The 22,555-nt window shown below is 30.7% G+C and overlaps 3 protein-coding genes across 3 annotated transcripts; all 3 read left to right on the forward strand.

Moving 5' to 3' along the window:
• Positions 1-10,748: 10,748 nt before the first annotated feature.
• Positions 10,749-11,663, forward strand: LOC107633846 (uncharacterized). The gene has a single exon (XM_016337444.1). It carries the CDS (start codon positions 10,749-10,751, stop codon positions 11,661-11,663), a length of 915 nt encoding a protein of 304 aa, XP_016192930.1.
• Positions 11,664-11,993: 330 nt separating this feature from the next.
• LOC148572689 (uncharacterized) lies at positions 11,994-12,380 on the forward strand. Its single transcript, XM_088507696.1, has one exon. The coding sequence runs from the start codon at positions 11,994-11,996 to the stop codon at positions 12,378-12,380; it is 387 nt and encodes a 128-aa protein (XP_088363822.1).
• A 240-nt stretch (positions 12,381-12,620) lies between these two features.
• On the forward strand, positions 12,621-13,055 carry LOC148572690 (uncharacterized). The gene has a single exon (XM_088507697.1). The coding sequence runs from the start codon at positions 12,621-12,623 to the stop codon at positions 13,053-13,055; it is 435 nt and encodes a 144-aa protein (XP_088363823.1).
• Positions 13,056-22,555: the final 9,500 nt, after the last annotated feature.

The raw sequence follows: 22,555 nt of genomic DNA on the forward strand, positions 1-22,555 counted from the left end.
TCGACCTGGGTCCTCTTAATTAATTAGCGAAGGATAGCAACGAAATAAAAATATCCATCTTTGAATAATTCATACTCAGAATACACGTTTTCATAAAAATCTTGCCCCATTAAGTTCAAATATACAAGCTAAGGTATATGCCTTCATCTTTCGCTCACATGACACTGAAATTATTATGAAAATTACTCAGTTTATCTCTCTATGGACTCAATTGTTTAACAAAACAATTTAAAACACAATTATACTATGTGAAAAAAAATAATCACTTATCAATCACTGTGTATATATATTTGGGATATAAATTTTTTTATAGTACTATATATTATAAACAAGTTTGGTTATTTTATTATAACAAGTTTATTGTTTTGTTAGCTAGCTAATTATTTAATTAAAATATGTAAATATATATTAATATATAATAATTAATTTGGTGATTGATTTTTAATTTATATATAAAATTTTTATTTAAATATTTATTATATGATGTTAGAATATATTAGGATCAATTAGATTTTATTAGAATTATTTAGCATATATGAATATTTATTTTAGGATATTACGGTCTTTATTATTTTGATTCCCTTACCACCTATAAATATCATTTTATATATCGTATTATTTCAACTTCAATAAACACAAATTCTTTTTCTATTGTTTTCTCTTGCCTTATCTGAAATGAAAAATAGGATTTGACTTCATTTTATGTATTTCACTTCTTAAAACGTTCATATAAAACAATTTCTAAGAGATCTTTGTTCAGCAAATTTTATATTTTGCTTAGTAATTTTCATATTATCTTTTCAGAAAATGAAAAATAGTGCTCTAATCACATACTTTGTTTTTTATTGCCCCTCCCTCTCTATTAGAGAGTATTCAGTATTAGAGTTTAAAACTATATATTAGATATAGCAAAAGGTTAAAATTTAAAGAAAAATAATTCATAACATATACTGTACGTTAAAACCTCTTAATTTTTATTATTAATATATGTTTAAATTATTCATATATTTTCAATTAATCCAAGACCGCATAGTAATGCTCTTCTCCTCTAAATACCGGATTAATTACTTTACTTTGATTGGACCAAAAAGAAACCGAGTCCAAACTATTGTGAATTAAATTAATTAACATAAACCTCACAAAAGAATCATTAATATTCAAAGTCTATGAAAGATTTTCATGTATATTCTACAAAAATGAAAAATTTACCAATGCAAGCTTTATGGATTCTGTATATATATATTATGTAATCGTCTTTCATGCATCTTTTACATGACAGTTTCCTTCGTTTCTTGTTGCCCTAGATTTGTTCTTAATTTTACCAACAATTTCGTTGTATATAGCTAATAAAATAATTATAATTAATAATGTTAAATTAAATATATATATATTTTACAAAATTCATAGGACATTTACATGGTGAGACGCGTATACGCATTTGAGACCTAATTTACCTTTGAATTACTATGGCACGTCATTCATGCATGCAAAAAAAAAAAAAATACAAAAAAAAAACCCTAACCCCTCTCTATTACTATATATATAGCCATTCTGTGAAGCTTGATCAGGAGCACACAAAACAAGAACTTTGTATTTCAAATTGAACATTTTCATTTATCACATTAGTGTATATTGGTTACATTTATTATTGTATTGATTAATATCAATTAATCTCCATGGCTGATCTCAACACCAAACCTCAGTATATTTCCAACCATATGAGCTTGGAAGACCCAAAAAAACCGCAGCAACCGAAGCCGAAGAAGAAGGAGAACGACAACAACAACAATAAAGCGGGAATTGAAGGCATGATGGGCTATAACCTTCGTATGACTAAGAATCCAAACGGACGAAACTGATTCCCAAAACAGGTCTACCGTGCAATAACAGTGTAATTTCTTAATATATAATGTTCTGCTCTTTTATTTTTTATTTTTTATTTTTTTTGTATAAATGGTGCAGACACATTTAGTTTTAAAACTTTAATTTTAATATGTTATTATTATAAAATATATTTTATACATTATTTTTTAATAATCATTTATATTGTGAATATAAAAATGATTTTTTAACGTAATATTATATAATTAATTAAATATATATGTAAAATTATTTTGTATATATTAGCAGTACATTAAAATTAAAATTTAATTTTTCTTTTATTTAATATACTATTTTAATTTATGATTTTCATTTTTATTATATATATTTTAGATTAATAATCAAATTAATTTTTAAAAGATGGTTTGTTCTTCAAATTTTTTTTTTGAAAGTTTTCATCAATCAAATGAGTCCTTCAAAGATCATAAATTAATTATTTTTATCATCCAGTCATTCAATTAATAGTTTTCGTCAACGATTAATGACATAAAACATTAACTCACATCATACATGACATTTAGCATATTCAATTAAACACTAAACAAATATAATTATAAAAAGAGGAATGCTAGGGTCAGCAACTTTTGTGATTTGTAGCCATCAAATAGCCATCAATTATGGTTTTAATGGTGTGAGATTGATGTGAAATTTCATCCAATGGCTCACTTTTTTTTGCTAGTTACATGCTGACCAGAATTTAACAAAGTTGCTGGCCCCTAGATTTTTCCTTTTAAAAATTTATCAATTTATTAGTGTCGTCTGGTTATATTAGGATTAGAATTTATATAATTAAAAAATTGACGAAATTGATAAATTTTTATAAATATATTTGATTAGCGTTCAATTGAACATACTAGAGTATCATATATGCTATCGGTTAACGTTCTATATCATTAATCGTTGATAGAAATTATTATTTATGTGATAGACGGATAAAAATAATTAATTTATAATTTTTGAATGAATAATTTAATTGATAAAATTTTTTAAGAACGAATTTAAAATATGAGCCATCTTTCATGAACTAATTAATTTAACTATTAATCCTGTGTATTTATACTTCATATGTAATACCAATTTTAACTGTCAAATCTTTTCTCTTCTTTTTTTCTTCTGAAAAAAATGATTATTTTTTACTTGTTTGCTATGTTAGCTCACCTTAAACATACTAATGTTAAGTGAAAAGTGATTATTACAGATTTTTTTTTTTTTTGATATGCTCTCTGATGTCATTTCTTTTATGCATGACACTGATATGTTCTTCATTTTGTTACAGCAGGTATATAATATGTGGAAGTGGGGACTATATATGTAGATTGCTTTGGAACAATAATACTTCTGGCAGCAGGAGTAGCAGAGATTATTATATTGTTGGTCAAAGATATATATATTTTATTATTTTTATTTAATTAATTCATATTATATTGTTGTTCGTTTCATTGGTTAATACTAGAAGTGCAAAATTTAGAGCTAGGAGGCTGTGATCTCTCACTTTCCATGTATTATTTAACTTTATAATGAACAATAATCTCTGAAAGTTTATGCAATTTTCATTGATGGTGATATGATGGTGATATATATGTGGTGAATTGATAAGCATATTAATGATATATCAACTCTAAAAAAAATTGGTATAAACTATCACGTTTTTTACTGTTAATTTTTTTATCACATATATTGTTTATTTATTTTAGATCATACAGCATAAATTTAATAATTTTGAAGCTCATTATATTCTTCTATTTATTCATATGCTTAAACTAAAAGGATAATCTTGATTTAAAATTAATCATTTTTTTTTGTCAGGAAATTAATATCAGTTTTACCTTTACTCTTATGTAATTAAGCCCAACAAAGAGACAAGACTAAAAGGCTACATTTGGTTATAAAATTGGATAAGACAAAATCTTGAGAATAAGACAAAAATAAAAAATAAAAATATAAAAATTAATATTTTTATATTTTATTTGATGATAAAATAAAATAAATTATAAAAATTTAATTTATATATCCTCTACTTTTTTATAAAAGAATTTGAAAAGAAAAAAACAACAATAAAGAATATAATTATAAAAAATTGATAAAAATAATAAAAAATAAAAAAAAATATGTTTTTTTATTAATATTTCTAAAAAACACAAATTAAAATATATTAATTCAGTATTTTTTAACATAATATTTTTGTTCATATTTTATTTATTAAATATAATTTTATATTTCAATGTTCATGTTTCAGTATCCTTTGCCTATAAACAAAGGTAGCTAAAATGTTATCACATGAAAAATAAAGATATTATTTTGATGTGTCACAAAATACGGACCCAATTCTTAGATTATTCTTTCCTTTGTAGGCCCACCCAATGGAGTCCAATTTGTTTTCGTTAAGCATTTATTAATTTTCTTTTATAGCCCCTTAATTCATCACTTCTTTTTTAAGTTTCTCTTGCATAAGGTTTATCAATAAAGTTTAAAGTATAGTAACAGTATAAAATGAAAAATAAAATCATTCTCTCTAAACCTGAAATTAAAAAATTGCTCAGTATCTTCTTCTGTTTTTTTTTTTATATATGTTTATTTATTTATTGGATATTATTATTACAACTTCGAAAATTTAATTAAAGAATCTTGACAGAAGTAACTAATATTATAACTACCAAAAACTGATGATAACTATATAACTAGAATCAACGTTATAAAAGGAAATCTTAACAGACCAGTTCCACTAGATAATTTGATTTGTAACAACAAACTATTGATTCAATAGTAACATCAATTTCTTATTAAGAAATTTTACAATGAGAAACGCACTTATATATTACAAAATACTCCTTACAAATGCATTGACACTTTTATTATAGAGGCAAACATACACTAGTATTGCCAATGAGTAATAGTTTAAATGACATAGACTCCTCATACTCAATTAAAAGGTTGCGGGTTCGAGTCTCATATCTTTCCAAATTTTTAAAAAAAAGCCAATGAATACTAGCTCAAATGGCATAGTATTCCCATGCTCAATTAAGAGGTTGCGGGTTCGAGTCTCATATCTTTGGTAAAAAAAAAAAAAAAAAAACATACACTAGTATTAGGATTATTTTATGATGTATTAGTATAAAAGGGGTTCGAGAATAATTAGGATTATCATAAAATAAGTACCGGTGAAATTAGCAAATGTGGCATGAGATTAATATGAACTTGATTTGGATATATATTAGGTCTTGTTGTGAATAACGTTGATGATGAATTATACATTGAAATTACCAAGTAATTTACATTGAAATTCCTACCATTATTTCTCCGTATTGTATTTGTTATTTAACAATTTCTAATTTCTTGTATCATACAAAAACATTGAATTCCCATAGCTGTGGAGTTACTTGCGTTACAAGATTTATCCACGCTGAGTCGGCAACCAATGCAAGGCCTATAATATTAATACGTTAAATAATGTGGTAATTAAGGTGGTATTGCTCTCAATTTACATAGAAACTATGAGGAATTGAAATGGGTTTGTTAAACTTTGAATCCGCACGCCGGTGTATAAAAACATAGTGGGGCCTAATAGATCTAGTGCACATGTTGCTGACTTTTGTGCTACAACTTTGCCTTATATATTTTTGTTGGACGATTAATTAAGGTAGTATAAACTATAAACATAATAATAACATGGTGATTTCACAAACATTCATGGTATTAATTATTGTCGCCTATATAGTTTTATTAATCTGACAGTTTCTTTCATAGACACTGGTTTAATTTCGGATTAATAGAAATCAGAGTAATTTGCAGAAGTAATAAGAAAGACAGACAAATTTTGTGATCAGAATTTTGTGCAATAGATGAATAGAACTCAATTGTTCAATAGCAAAAGTCCACTTTTTAACTATAGGTGATCCTTCTTATATATCACATACTTATTATTACAGCGGCTCTAAGACTATTATACAGTAAAATAGAAAAATTGGTTAGAAATAGAAAATTTGTTTTCTGACCTTGATTAGCTGACTTCTTGAATTTTGCTATTTTAATGTTCTTGATTAGCTGAGTACTCTAAATAGTTTATCTTATTTCTAATTTAATTTATAACTCTGAATTTTAAATTTGAGTGTCGGAATTTTAAGATTATTTTTTATTTTTTCGGAATTTTTTATACATTATGTACGTTGGCATATTTATCATGCTGGTCGGGAACGACCCAATTCTCATTCCATACATATAATGTTGTTTTTCAGATGTAGGTTGAGAGACACCTTAGTAAACATTTAGAATTCCCTCTGCAAGCAAAGTTAGTTATTTTGGGATTACTGTATTTTGTTATATATATATATATATATATATATATATATATGGGAGATATTTCGATAAAGATGTTTAAAACGTCTTTTTTTTAAAGATGTTTGTTATTAACTAAAATTTAATATATATAATTGATTAAACTATATTATTTTTGTTAAAATTATATCAGACAAATTAATTTGATAAAAAAATTGGTAAACCAAACCTTAAACCGATTAAATTAATATTTCTTTTTATAAAAAATTACTACAATAACTTTATTATAAAAAATAACTAAAATATTTTTATTATATATTTTTTTAATTTTAAAAATCTTAAATTATAATCCTATAACAACACAAAAAAAATATTAGAATTTAGAATTTTTTAAATATATATATATATATGTCATTTTTTTATAATAGAAATATTATAATTATTTTTTATAAAAAATATTAATTTAGACAGGCTCAAGGTATAATTTATCGATTTTTTGGCCAAATCAATTTATCTGATCTAATTTTGATAAAAATAACATAACTTAATCAATTATATGTATTAAATTTTAATTACTTAAAAATATATTTAAAAAAAGACGTTTTACGCGTCTTTATCTAAGTGACTCCCTATATGTATATAAATTCTTCTCTATTTATATTTTATGTTGTCCCTTTTAGAGGTTGACTTGAAAAAATAGGTGTATGTATATATATTCTGGTCGACTTTAGTTTTACAGGTCGAGTTATAAGTTTAATAATTGTATATATACTCTGGAAAAACATATTTTGTTAGTTCACATATTTTATTATTGTAAATATTTAGTAAAAAAAAATAATTAAAAACAGTTAAAATTTATCTTATTTAGAATTTATAAATTATTACAACATACAATTAATAAATATTAAATAAGATAAATTTTATTTTTTTTTCTCTAGCTTTACCAATCTATTATATACATACGCATATAAAACAATCATTGGATCGAAACAATCACAACACTACTATAGCTCGCTACCGTATTCCAAAATTGAAGGTATTAGTATATTTCTCATGCAGTTCCTGTTCCTCTTTTAGTGCTCGATCAAATAACGTAATAGATTGTTGAGAAGCTATTAATGTTTCACATTATTCGACGTTCCCATATGCCAAAATTTCCTCAATTATTAGTTAGTATGGTTTAGGGTTTAACAACGCACAAATATATATATGCATATCATCACATTTTATTACTAAGATGACTCACTTGTTTACAATGAGAAACACATTAAATTGAAGTACAATTATTGGAGATAGAAGCACATATTTTTAACAAATGTATGTGGAGTCAAACTAACAAATAAAATAAACAAATAAGACCACTACATATATATATCCTCCTCATGGTACGTACTTAATTGCATTGCTTCATTCACCAAAAGTACACTTGAATCTGTAACGTACAAAATCAAAGAATATAAGAAATTAGTATGGTGATGAAATAAATAAGAATATAAACCAAACAATTATTCATCAGGAGCATTTAATTTGGAATAAGTACGTAGTGGGATTATGATTTGCTTCTTCTTGCAAAGGCATCTTGAATAGTTGGCGACTTTTTTCCAGGTTTTGGAGGAGGATTTGAATTACTAGAAGACGACTTAGGAGGTGGCCTTGTCACGGGGCACAGAACCTTTTGAATGCTTATGCTTTGGCTACTCATTATTGTGTATATATAATTGCTATTGGTTTTTGGAATGTCGTGGATATGTTATGAATGTTGATGATCGATGAAGCATATAGCAACATGAGAATCGTGTATTTATAGGGGTGCTGCATTAGTTCCTTAGCTTGTTCATAATCCCACGTATAAGAAGCGAAATTACCAAGTGATTCATGGTAATCTACATAGAAATTTCTATCAATTTTTTTTTTCATATTACATTTCTCATTTTTACAAATTGAATTATCTGATTTAGTTTGCGTGAAAAATGTAGCTTGTGGCACAAGGAGATATCCGCGGTGATGTGAGTCGTCACACCCAAACTGTGGCAAAAACCGTCATGTAAAGTTCAGAAGAAATTTAACCAATTGAAGTTTAATAAAATATAAGTTCTAAAAAGCAAGGATTTCAACGTTCAACATTACTACTAATACGCGCTACGGACACGGGTAACTATATATCTAGTTAAATAACGAGAAACTCTTCACCAAAAATTTTTAGTATTTTTTCTTATTATTTAACTAATATAATCACTAAATTATTTTTAATAAATACATTTTAATAATTTATGTGTAAAAAAATTTAAAAAATATAAATATAAATTTTGACAAATATAAATTTTATAATTTTGTATATAAAATTTTTATAGATATAAATATAAATTATTATTGACTAAATACTGATAAAAAATAATAATATTTATTAGATATATAATATTGTCCTAACTATACTAAATAATTAATTAACAATTCCTCTTCTATGTGTTCCTCTAATAAAATGTCGCATATATTTAAAAATTAGAAAGTTATTACACATTCAAAATTTCAAAGTTAAACATATAACCAACTGACCAAGTCATGCAGCTGAGAGTTGAGAGGCTCAAATTTAATGCAATGCGATGATATACCGCGTTCTGCGTTCACCAATGGTTAGTTGCTTGTACAAGTTCTCTTCTTAACTAAATGCAAATAATTAGTTAAGTTTTATTTTTCTTATACATAAATTCTTACTTTTTTACTTTTTTATATTTCTAATACTAGTTTTTTTTTTTTAAATTTTTTTTAGAGTTCTCTTCTTTCAGATTTAGAATATTGAATGTTATTTTGTGCTATAGTTTTACTGGGGAATTGACTCAATTGAGGAATTCTATCTTTAATAAGTCATAACTATTGCCGCACGTAAGTTATTCTATTTATAATTTTATTTATATCAATAAATCAAATGCTTTCTCTTTTTTTTTTTTTTCTAAAAAAAGAGAGTTAAGTTTTAACAGGTTAAAATTGATCGTAGAATTTTTTTGGTATATAATAATAATAATTATGTTAGGTAGTGTATATTAAGATTAGACATTAAATTTAATTATTAGTGTAAAATATACATTAAAATATAAAATACACTAATTAAATTATACATATATTTATACAAAAATATATAATAACTGATTTTGATAAATTTTGATATATAAATAATATTTTAAAATAAAAAATATATAAATACTAAATTTAAATTTCTTTTTAACACAGTCTACATGCATAGTTGCTACAAAATAAATTGAAGTACTTAGTTGTTTACTTGGTTAAATAAAATAAAAAAAATTATTAAATACAAAAGAAAAGTATTTTGTTTCCTTTTTTATTTAGAAGAGGGAATTAGAAAAATGAACTTTTTAAAAAAATATAAACAAGGAGTTTAATTCTAATACATCAATAAACTAAAACTTTTTACATAATTAACAGATGTAATTTGTTATTTTAAATAATTATTCACGTATTAAATATAAAAATTAATTATTTTTATTAAGATTACATGTCAAATGCACTTATGAAATTTCTCTATACTTATATTATTCAAAATAAAATTCATAAAATATAACAAAGTGGGCCTCCCTAAGAGGCCGGAAGACCACCACCGACTTTTACCAACTCGTCGTATTTGGTGAGAATTTAGAAAGTGATTAATGGTTTACGGAGTGGCATTTTAGTCCTTTTACTCCGGACAATGGCTGTGTGTGTCTCCAAATTCCAGTTCAGGGTTGTTAACGTCAACATGAACGTGGTTGATAATAATTATTCTTAATTAATTTTGGAAAGACCTAAAGTCGAGGTTGATATATGGTATTCTTAGATTAATTAGCTTATAGTATATGTAGCTAGGATAAATTTATGATTTTGTTCATGATACAAGTTTAAAGCAAACACTTTTTTTTCATCCCTTCTGTTTTCTAACCTTAAAAAGAAATTATTAACTACTTACTCATTGTAGAGGGTTATTAATTAAGATTTGAAATTCTAGACATACAGAAATTTTGCGTTAACTTAACTGGAAATTACTCCATTAATAATTAACTTCACGCACACGACAACAAAAGTTTGTAGTTTGGTCAAATTAATGTGGATACGATGTTTGACGACTGGCGGTACTTTGATTTCTTTCAAGCCGTATAATAAGAGGTTGGTGGGATTCTTTATTGTTTTACTTAAAAAACTTTCTGGTTGTACCCTCATTTTACTTTATTTCTTTATAAAGTTAAATATTTACACCAAGGTCAAACATATTATTTTTCGGACAATTTACTTAATTAAATCGTTTGAACATCAATATTACGTAAATACATTATTTCCAAATTTAATATGCAATTGCATTGTTTCACGAATCTATATAAACTGCTACTGGCAGTAGCAGTTTACAGGTGTACAGAAACCGCTACAACCAGTCGCGGTTTACGTGCAAAACGGCTTAGTCATAAACCGCTGCTACCAGCAACGGTTTACGTGCCTGCGTGTATGATAGTAAACCGCTAGAGCCTATAGCGGTTTACGTTAAGCATGCTGAATGGGGCTGCCTATATAAACTATGGAGGGCCAAATGTAGAGAGATAGAGTGTTATTCACAAATGGAGGGGGAGGATAGTTTTGTGGCTCTGGTTCACTACTCTGAAAAAATTCAAAAGAGCAAAAGGCATGGTGTGAAATTCACAGATAGAGAACCGATTAGTATTTTTATCCGATCGTCGAGTACATTGGCAGAGATTAAGCTAAGCATATTACGGAAGCTCGGTACCTGTGGGACGAAGTGGGTAAAAAAGTTATTTTACAAGATTCCCATAGCCGTTGTTTCAACTGGTGTGAGATATGAGACATTCGTGATAGGGTCGGATGAAGACCTGCAGGTCTTGTTTCACTGCAGGCGTAGTTTTCCGGAGGTGAGGATACCTGAGCTGCTTGCGAAGTTGGAAGATGGTGTGGATAGCTCTGGGGCATTGGCACCGAATCCTCAGTCGACTGCAGTCGGTGGTGCCTCGACAACGATGCCTGTGGTAGCAGCGGCAGTTCCGATTCCTGAGCCCGAACATGCTGGGGCTGTTCATGCATATGTGGCTCCTGTTGTGCCTGATTTTGAATTTGATGCCGGACCGGATCGAGTTGAGAATGCGCTGTGTGACGATGATTCAGATGAGGAGCCGGTCGATATTGGTGGGGATAGTGATGATGATATTCCAAGAGGTACACGTCCAACCCATGGAGGTTCCGGTTCTGGAACACAAGAGTACCCTCCCCACATGTCTTCTTTGAACTTGGAAGCCATTGGCCAACACCAGAATGTAGATGCAACATTCGATGGGCAGGGGATGCATGATGGGACAACTATGACTGAATTTCAGATTGGCCAATCGTTCCAGAGTAAGGAGGAAGCCGTGCTGAGCGTAAAAGATTTCAGTATTCGGCGTGGAGTTGAGTACAAGGTTATGGAGTCAGACAATCTGAAATACCAAGGGAGATGCAAGGAGTTTGGTAACGGGTGCACGTAGTTGATTCGGATAGTCATGCGAAAAAGGAAGAGCACATGGGAAGTTAGGAGGTACAACGGACCACACACGTGTATGGCCACATCGATATCGAGTGACCACAAGCAGCTTGATTATCATGTCATCTGTGCGAGAATCTTTCCATTGGTTAGAGCTGATGCGTCCGTGTCGATTAAGGTGTTGCAAGAGGCAACGGAGGCGACATATGGATTCAGGCCTAGTTATCGGAAGGTGTGGTTGGCGAAGCAGAAGGAGGCAGTAGCGCAGATGTATGGCGATTGGGAGGAGTCATATGCGAATCTGCCTTGATGGATACTTAGGGTCACATCCACCATGGACGGTTCCGTTGCTCTGCTGAAGACCTCTCCGGTTAGAGTGGGTGACCAAGTTGATAAAGATAGAGTCTACTTTCATCGCATGTTTTGGACATTCCCTCCATGTATTGAGGCATTCCGCCACTGTAAGCCGCTCGTAAGTATCGACGGAACACACCTCTATGGCAAGTATGGCAGGACATTGTTGTTAGCGATCGCTCAGGATGGTAACTCGAATATTTTGCCTGTTGCGTTTGCACTCGTGGAGGGGAAAAATGCAGAGTCTTGGTCATACTTTCTATCCAATCTTAGAAGACATGTTACTCCACAGCAAGGTATTCTCGTGATCTCTGATAGACACAATGGCATCAAGGCTGCACTAGAGTCCCCCGATAGTAGTTGGTGACCTCCTCATGCTTATCGGGTATTTTGTATTCGGCATGTTGCTGCAAATTTTGCCCTTACTTTCAAGGGACAGGATGCGAGGAGGTGGCTGGTAAATGCCGCTTATGCGAAGACGGAAGCAGAATTTGACTATTGGTTTGATATAATGAGGACAGAGAACCCAGCCATGTGCGACTGGGCAAACAGGATGGAGTATGAGAGGTGAACACAGCACAAGGATGGGGGGAGACGATATGGTCACATGTCGACTAATATATCTGAGTATGTGAACTCTGTTTTGAAGGGCACAAGAAATCTACCAGTGACGTCCCTGGTTAAGTCGACCTATCTCCAGCTGGCGGAGTTGTTTGTTGTCCGGGGGCAGATGGCAGAGGCACAGTTAGGGTCCGGACACCGGTATTCGCAGGCACTAGTTAACGCCATTAAGCGGAACTTGAAGGATTTGAGGTGCTTCACAGTGACTGTGTTCGATAGGCATCAACTTGACTATACAATGGCTGAGACTACTCCCACGGGCAAATTCTCGTTGGGTAGCTATCGGGTTTCTCTAAGGGATCGCACCTGCGACTGTGGATACTTCCAGGCGCTGCACTACCCCTGTTGCCATGCCCTCCGGATGGACCACGGCAAGTACATCAAGCACGGAGTATGGCTCCCATACAATTTGAAAATTTAGAACTCATCAGACATTACCACAACAAGTATATATCTAGTCACCACTCGAGAGCAAACCAGAAACGAAACCCTAACTAGTATAATACTAACATAACGAGCGGTCAAGCGATCCAATGTAAGCCGATAGCTTATGACCCTCTGTTCCTTGCCATCATTCGGAGGTAAGTAGGCAGACCACCTAATTGTAAATCATATGTGACACAAACTTAAAAAACCGCCCATGAAATTTTTAAGCATTAAAAAAACATAACCTATACCTGGATGCCAGCGGGAAAGAGAAAACCTCAAACCCGGACAGCCTCAAAGACGGAAACCGCCAGAATATCCAACTCTGCAGCAACTGAAGGGGACCCGCAAGGTTAGTCACATTTCTGTTTGCTACCCGACACATGCATCGGTACAACCAAGCCAAAGCGGCCGACCCCCAGCTATACCTCCCCATGTCATTAAGGTTTGCCACAAATGGCAACCACCGTATATGTACCCGGTTCGCACTCTTGTCCCCAAATAACTGAGTCGATAACAGCATCATGATGTAGGCACGTGTGTAGATGCGGACAGTCTCCTCGGTCGCATCTGGTGGTAGCATCCTAAACCTCTCGTGGAACCATGTAAAGTGTACTGTCATCTGCTTGACCTTATTCGGTGGAGGCCACTCACCGAATAGGTCCTCAAACCACTCTCAAGCTGGTCGGCCACCCTCCATGTATTTCTCAAACTCACCAAGGCAACCACTCACAGCCTCCCCATCCACAGGCAGCCCTAGCTGAAATGCCACGCCTTGCAATGTCACTGTGCACTCTCCGAAAGGCATATGGAACGTGTGCGTCTCAGGACGCCACCTCTCAACGAACGCACTAACCAATGGCTCATCCAACCAGAACCATTAGCTGTTTAGCCTGGCCAAATGGTACAATCCAGCCCTCTCTAAATACGGGATGATCCTTTCATGCATGGGCATATTCTGTTGCCGTCTCACACTGTATATACACCTAGTGGGCTGCACAGAACATGAAAGAAATACAGGGTCCAATTAAATTCTCCTATCCATAAAAAAATTTTCCTATCTAACAATAACAAATATCTTAAACCATCAACAAATGATGAACCGGTAAACAAATTAATCTATGAATCCTATATAACTAAGCCGTCGAAAAACATGTAAGCTTCAAATTATAGAAACTAATTACGATAGTAAAAATAACAAAACACATACTTCAATAAATAATAGCCAGAATTATAAAAATATTATAAAGCTTTAAAATAAAAAACTTCATATCATACAAATACACTAACCGAACTAAAATAAATCATGAACGTCAACTATCCCTTTCCCTAAACTAAACCAACAACATGTAGAATAACATTCATTGAAGGATTTGAAATTCAGCTAACTAGTCATATTTATAACTTAACAAGAAAAATTCAAAATATTAACCCAAACCGATTAAACTAACATCCTAGCATGCGAAGCCTAATTTCAAACTAGAGGGAATAATATATAAATTCTAGTTCGTCTATCTTACATACCATTTTTCTAACTAACAAATGCTAAGCCTAAAAAAAATAATTATTAACTAACCTCGTCACCAATAGAACCGGCAATATGCGCAACACCGTTCAGTCGGTACAAGCTCCTGTCTGCCATGATAACTCGCCGGAAGTCACCACTGAGATACCTCGGACCCGCTCTCAACTTGCTCTAACCTCTCTCTAGAATTTTCTTTCTCTAAAAAACCTCACAAACCCTCCAAATGAATAATCCGCGGCTACCACCACGGTTTATATAGGCAGCCAACTATACGTAAACCGCTATAGGCTCTAGCAGTTTACGCACGCACACCAACACACGTAAACCGCTGCTGGCAGCAGCGGTTTATGACCAATGCATAATACACGTAAACCGCGGCTAGTTGTAGCGGTTTCTGTACACCTGTAAACCGCTACTGCCAGTAGCGATTTATATAGATAAGTGAAACAATGTATTTGCGTATTGAATTTGGAAACAATATATTTGCGTAATATTGAGAGTGAAACAATTTAATTAAGTAAATTATCCTTATTTTTCACTTCAAAAGGGTATCGTGTATTTTATTCGTAAAAATAACAGTGTATATTTATTATGCTTCATATTTCACGTTAAGAAAACGATAACAATAATATATTTTTGGGTAAAATATATTTCTGTCTTTAAAATTTATAAATATTTTAAAAGTATTTTTAGTTTTTTTATTTTAATTTTATCTCAAAATTTTTTATTTACATCAAATATATTTTTGACAGTTAAATTTTTAAAAAATTTAAGACTAATTGAACAATAATGCATACAAAATTAGCCTCTAAAAATATATTTGATACAAATAAAAAATTTTTAAGATAAAATTAAAATTAAAACAAAATAAAATTTATAAATATTTAAAATTTTTATTAAATTTTAAAGACAAAAATATACTTTATGGTATATTTTTATTGAAAAACATCAATATAATGCATATATTAGTTCTGCATTTGAAAATAATACTCCAAGTATTTGTGAATGTAATCGATAACCAATTGATGAGTAAGAAACCGTCAAAAGTTTGAACATGAGCAGCGGCTAGGGGTGGAAAAAGGCCAGACGGCCTGCAAGGGGTCTGCAGCCTGGCCTGTGTTTAGCCTGACCTGTTATAAAATAGGCACAGGCTCAGACTGTTATAAAGGCCTTATTATGTTAATAGGCCAAGCCCAGACTCACTAATTAGCCTGGCCTGGCCTGTCAGACCTGTCTGAACCATTTAATACATAATTATATATATAAATAACTTTTTTATTATTAACAAGATAATGAGATATTTTAAATTTACTATATTTAATTATAAATAGTTTTGTATATTTTAAATACTTTAAAATTTAAAAATTCTTATAAATATTAAATATAATATTTTATATATAAATATGTTTATTAAAAAATATTTTTTTAAAATAATATTTTTATTTTTGTAAAAAAAAAAATTAACAGGCCTTTTAACAGACTTCAGGCCAGGCCAGGTTGAATAACAAGTGAGGCTTAGTACTTTGAAAAAAGTTTATAACAAGCTGCAGGCCAGGCTCAGGCCAATCAACTACATGACAAGTCAGGCCTGTTAAGAGTAAAGCTGGCCTGACCTGGCCTGTTTCCACCCCTAGTAGCGGCTAGAAAGTCAGATTTTTTTCCTTCCTGCGAATTCAGTGCATTACAAGGTGATATTTATTAGAAAGTTAGGATTGATCATGCATGAGATTAATTAAAAATTAACTTTAATGCGTATTAAAATTAACTTTAATGAGTATTAAAATTAAGTATGGATCTAATTCAATCTAAAATCTAGTTTAATATATAGGAAATAGAGATTTTGCACGTTTATAAACTATCTAATAGACATATATTTAAGATGTTCTATATTTATTATAAATTATTTAGAGGTCTATATATATTAGAATCGAAGTGTTTCATCTAAAATTTATCTATTTGATTTTTAACATTGTTCAATAAATATATTAAAATTTTATTAAAAATAATGAATTAATATCAATCTATCTTACAAAAATAATTTTTAGACTTCTAAAATAATAAAAATTTATTTAAAATCAAAGTGTTGATCTAAAATCTATTAATGAAGTAAATCTAAGTATTTACATTAAAATATATATTATCCAGAAAAAAACTACATTAAATTGTTTAAATCTAAAATATACAACTGATTTTAATTTTTTAAATATTACGTGATATATTTTTTTATATATTTTATTTATTTTAGGTATGTATTTTATATTTATCTGTTAAATATTTATACAATTTATTTTTATATTTAAAAATTTTAATATTAAATATTTTTTATTTAAAATACTATTTTTACGTTATTTTTTAAACTGTTATATTGGTCTCTTTTTTAAAATAATACAAAAAATAATTTTTCATAAAAATAATTTGTTTAATCATTAATTAAATAATAAAATACTAATAAATTAAAAATTAAAAGAATAAAATATTATAAAAAATACTGTAAAAAAGTTAGATTTTATCATTTTAAATTTTTGTTATTAATTTTAATAATTTATTCAATTTTTTAAAATAATTTATGTATGATAAAGCATATATTTACTTGTTTAGAGTACAACTTTTACTATTATATTTATATGTTTATTATTTTAATTATATTTTCAGTACCTAAGTAGATTTACTTTATTATATTATATTTTACATATGAATATATGTTCTATTATGTAATTAAATAAAGATATATTTTTTTAATAAAAAATTTAATAACTAAATTAACCATTAATTATGTTAGTAAAGAGTGATCCACAGCAGAAAGAGGAATCGAGTGAGAAGACAGGAGATAACAATGACATCGGCGTTGCTGGCTATACTAGGAATGACGGAAATTTAACAACGTAGTTAAGAAATGATACACTGAAGAAAGAGAGATTGCGTGAGAGTGACGACGACTCGGTGCTTCTTGTCACGACGACGACGACGATACTTGGAAGGGCCGAAACTACGCGATGAAGAAAGAATTGAGGAGTGGAAATGTGCTTCAATTAAAGGGAGTGAGATTTTGATATTTTAAGAAATTATACCATTACTCGTCTCAAATAATAAATTACAAAATAAATTAATTATGGTTAAGATAATGACCAATTAAAATTTGACATATTATAAAGAGTAATTTACATATTATTTTAGAAGGGTTGGATAGCATTTACTTTTTTTTTTTTTAGTTAACTTGAATTTTTTTTTTTTTTTTAGTGAACTTGGATACAATCCATTGTTTACATGGTTTGCACCCCGTTATCTATCTAGAGAAATTGAAATAAAATAATATAATGTTGATCTCTATAATAGTCTATCCAACTAACTCATTCCCCATATATGCGTTACTGTTAATCTCTTCAAATACGCACGCATGGGTTGGCTTAGTTCCTCGAATTGTTGGCGCAAATGATACTGAAATTCTTTTACAAATTACTCATCGAGTTATTAATTATTATTGTCATCGATTTTCTTATAATTAAAAAATACAAAATAAAAATGGAGATCGAAGAGCATTTCATCATTTCCCTGCAATGTCCATCGAAATGCAGTAGCATTTCTCATGCAATGTCCATCAACATGAAAAACCAGTAATCTCTTCTAATAAAAAATAAAAAATAAAAGTAATGACCGTACATGCCTCTCTTAGCTACCATGAGTTTCCCTAATTAATTAGTTTTCTCAAGAACGCATCTGAACTATACAGTTAATAAGAATACAACAATCTCAAAATATAATATTATTACAAGTTAAATTTCATGTAAAGTTTACAAATGTTGAGACGCTGATATATATCATACGTAAATGTACCCTAATTTACGTAGAATATGCATGCAAGAATCACGTAGCATCTATAAATTAAGATGCCATATGAATAGATTTCCAAGCTAACCCAACACCTAGCAAGAACAAAAACCAATAACAACAGAAAAAAGAAACAATGAACACTGCTGATCACATGGCCTACGAGATTCCAAGAGGGAACTCAGGTCGGCAGCAGCAGCAGCCACCAGCAGCACAAACTGGAAACATGGCCTACACGATTGGAAAAACAAACTCAAATCCGCAGCCACAGCCGCATCAGCAGCCACCACCAGCAAAACCTGGAGACATGGCCTACAAGCTAAGATGAACATGAAGTCATCACGTCCATGATCACTAGGAAACAGGTACTTAAAGTCTATATATATTTTCTTGCATTACTTCCATTAAATGATATTAGCTAATTAAAAAAAAAAAATACCTATACATCTAATTATGTTGACTAATCATTAACTGTTTTTATTTTATTATTCACCGGTACTTTCTTGAACTGCAAACTTTTGTCCTACAAAACTTTGCTTTAACTTTCTATATGATTAGTTAATTACTTTTATATATATATAGCTGTTTTTTAAATTTTATTAATTAGCTCATCATTATTAAGCATGATGAGAAGATAATAAAAGATTATTATTCATCTTTTCAATATTTTTGTTGAAGGTCGTACATGCATATGGGGAAGTGGAAGCTATGTAGCTACTAGCTATTGAAATTAAAGGAATAAGCTTGCAGCAGCAGCAGCAGAGATTATATTATTATTGTTAATCAAAGAATAAAGATCATCTATTATTTGGTTAATTAATTGTAATTCGTTACTTCTTGTTCGTTTTGTTATTATTAGTGGTCGCTGTTTAATTTGCAGCTTTGAACATTATACGTAGAAGGCAACTTTTATGTGTAATTATTATTAATGTCTCTGAAAGTTTATATTATAGGCAGTGCTATTTCAAGTAGATTGTGAATATAATATTCATAATATAATATAAGTATAGGTCATTATTTCCATTATTGTACGTTTGTTCTCCATTGAAAGGTATCAATATAAATCAGGGTAAAATTAATAAGTAATCTCCTAGCATTATAAAAAATTCTGGTTAAAATATGTTTTTTTTTTTAATTTTACGACGATTTTAACGGTCATTATTACCTTGAACGATAGTAAAAAAATCGCTTTAATTTTAAGTCCCATTTAGTTATTAAGGCGATTTTTTAAAAATTACCACAATTTTCATATTAAAATAACAATTTTTGAGTTAGTTTAAAATGGTTCTTAAATCGCTATTTTAAATTGGTTAAAATGATGATTATTAAATTATTTAAAATGGTATTTAAACTGCCATTATTCTCCATATATAATGTAATTTTAAACCGCCACAATTTTAAAAAATGTCAATAATAACCAAAAAATAAAAAACGGCCATAATTTAAAAAAATTACAGTAATTTTCATTAAAACTACCATAATAACCATCACAATTTTAGAATCTTATTATTTTAAAACTGCCACAATATTTATTATAATATGTTGTCAAATTTTTTCATCAACCTATTTTTATTACAAAATTTTATAATTTTTACGTAGAAACATGATCGAATTTACAAAATTGCATAATAATAGGGTCAAAAACCTAAAATCTAAAACCAGTCGTATCATCTATGTAGAGTTCTATTAATTTTTTAAAGTGAGATGAGAACATCTTATTTATTAATATTTGATAAGTGACTCCAGCATTTTTTAATACAAAGGGCATTATCATATAGCAGTAGTTTGCTTCGAAAGTAATGAAAGAGGTACTCTCTTGATCCGGCTTATACATCAGGATTTAGTTGTATTCCGAATATGCGTTCATGAAAGACAAGTATTTGTAGCCTGAGGCCAAATCTATCAGAGCGTCGATACTGAAAAGTGGATAAAGGTCATTTGAACAAGCTTTGTTAAGGTCGGTGTAGTCAATGCACATCCTCCACTTCCCATTTTGTTTCTTCATGAGTACTACGTACGCAAACCATAATGGGTATTTTACCTTCCTTATAAAGCCAACTTCTAGCAGTGTCTGAATTTGTTCTTCTACAACTTATAGCTCGGTTCAGGATATGAACAAATAGGTACTGATATGAGTGGTGATGTGGGGGTATGAGTGGATCAGGTTAATGTGGGGGTATGATGTGGGGGTATGAACTCCCTCAAATTTGTACAGTCTTTCTTTAAGCAGTCCTTGAAGAAGAATTTTTTTGAAGATCTAGCATTTCACATTGCATAAGTAAAGCCAGAATTCAAAATACACACAATTATCTAATGCAAACTTAGCTACACTTACTAAGTTTTTGGATATGATAGGGACATGGAGCAGATTTTGTAATTGAAACGGTCTATTTGATTATGATGCATGCATTAATGTACTTCTAATATGCTTAATTTTCATACATTGGCCATTACCTCCAAAGACCTGTTCTGTACCCTCATAATTTGTTCCTGTGGTTAGGTTTCTTGGATCATATGTGATGTGGTGAGAGGCTCCCGAGTCTGGGTACCATGCAGTGTTTGGTACTAATGAAGGCACGGTTAGAAGAGCTTGAGGGTTGGGAAGGGTAGGTTGCAGTGTGTTTGCGGATTGTTGCTACTGCTGAGGGATGTTCGGGCTTGAGTTGTTGTGAAAGGCAAGAGATGGTGGTTGAGCCGTGTTTAGGGGTTAGAGGTGAGGGTTCATGAATTCCTGATCGAAGCAATGGTAGCACTGGATGACTGTGTGGCCAATCTTGCCACAGAGTTGGCATTGTGGTCTCCTTCCTTGCTATTATGAGGACCGTCCTCCCCTGAATTGGCCTCTGCCTCTGGAGCTTCGGAAGCCACTGCCTCTGCCGTTGTAGTTGTTATAGTTTCTCCTTTGAGCGCTGTATCTTGAGTTTCATCACTTTGAGCAATGTTTACTTGCATTGAGCTTAGCTCATTTTTTCTGAATCTCTCAATCAACTCTTCTTAAATCAAGAGTTGTGTTTCAAAGTCGCTTTCGGTAGTGTGATCCATACTTGCCATTGCAACGGTGACAAATGTATTGTATTCTTCTCTAAGACCTGCCAATGCTAATTCGATGTATTCTTCTCTTGAGAGAGGTGCACCTATTAGCGAATTTGCCACTTGATTGATCTTTGACATATATTCTATTACTGTTGACCCGTGTTTCTTGAGCGTTCTTAGTTGAGACTTTAATTGTTTGATTTTTGTTTTCGTTCGCACTGCAAAGTATTCTTCTAGTGTGGTCCAGATTTAACATGCGTACTCACATTCAACAACTCGATTCACAAAGTTTGGCTCCATGGACGCGATGAGCCAAGCGACAAGCCATTGATCTTGAATCTCCCATTCTGAGTATTCTTGGCTTTCAACTTCATTTCTGTGATCTGATTCTGAGCTGAACCTTGTTGGAATCTTTACGGAATTGAGATGATCTTGCAGCTTGTTGACCTTGATGCATGTGAGTGCTTGTTTCTTCCATGCTTTGAAGTTGTTCTCATTGAGCTTGGTTGCAGAGAATGCAGCGAATGCATTCTGGTTCGGTGCGCCTGTAGGTGCTGTGGTGGCGAACTGTGAAGCGTGTTCCATGGATCTGAAGCTCTGATACCATGTGAGGTATCAGTACAGGATTGAAGATAAAGTGAAGAACAGAGAAAAAGCAGAAAGAAAAAGAAAACAGAGAGAAAAAGAAAGCAGATCTTAGACTTGTGAAGAAAATGAATTTGCCTTGCTTTCTTTTACAGGTGTCATTGATATATATAGTCAGAAATGTAGCTATCTTAACTAGCTGGAAGAATAACTAACTACTTCTAGAGACTTCTTAAAAGTTCTATTTGTAACTAACTTCCTAACTGTCATTCAATTGCAGCTTGCCAGAGCTTTACTGCTAACAGTCACCTCTATTGTACAAGTCAGGCACCTGGATATACATCTAGCTTGTGGTTCATGAGGTCGGGATGAATGCTTGGCATATCAAAAGCCTTTCAAGCAAAGAGATCAAATTTCCTTTGTAAGCTTGGAGGTTTCGATATCATGTAGAGTCTAACCTTTAAAAAAGGTCAAACTTTTTTTCGTGAGCTCTAAAAGATGTCAAATTTTTCTTGTGGGGCTGCTTC

The sequence above is a fragment of the Arachis ipaensis genome, chromosome B3, assembly GCF_059453495.1.
Source record: "Arachis ipaensis isolate K30076 ecotype BB chromosome B3, ASM5945349v1, whole genome shotgun sequence".
NCBI classification, from domain to species: domain Eukaryota; kingdom Viridiplantae; phylum Streptophyta; class Magnoliopsida; order Fabales; family Fabaceae; genus Arachis; species Arachis ipaensis.

Coding starts and splice junctions, on each gene's coding strand:
- LOC107633846 (XM_016337444.1), top strand. CDS start 10,749: ATGGAGGGGGAGGATAGTTTTGTGGCTCTGGTTCACTACTCTGAAAAA.
- LOC148572689 (XM_088507696.1), top strand. CDS start 11,994: ATGGACGGTTCCGTTGCTCTGCTGAAGACCTCTCCGGTTAGAGTGGGT.
- LOC148572690 (XM_088507697.1), top strand. CDS start 12,621: ATGTCGACTAATATATCTGAGTATGTGAACTCTGTTTTGAAGGGCACA.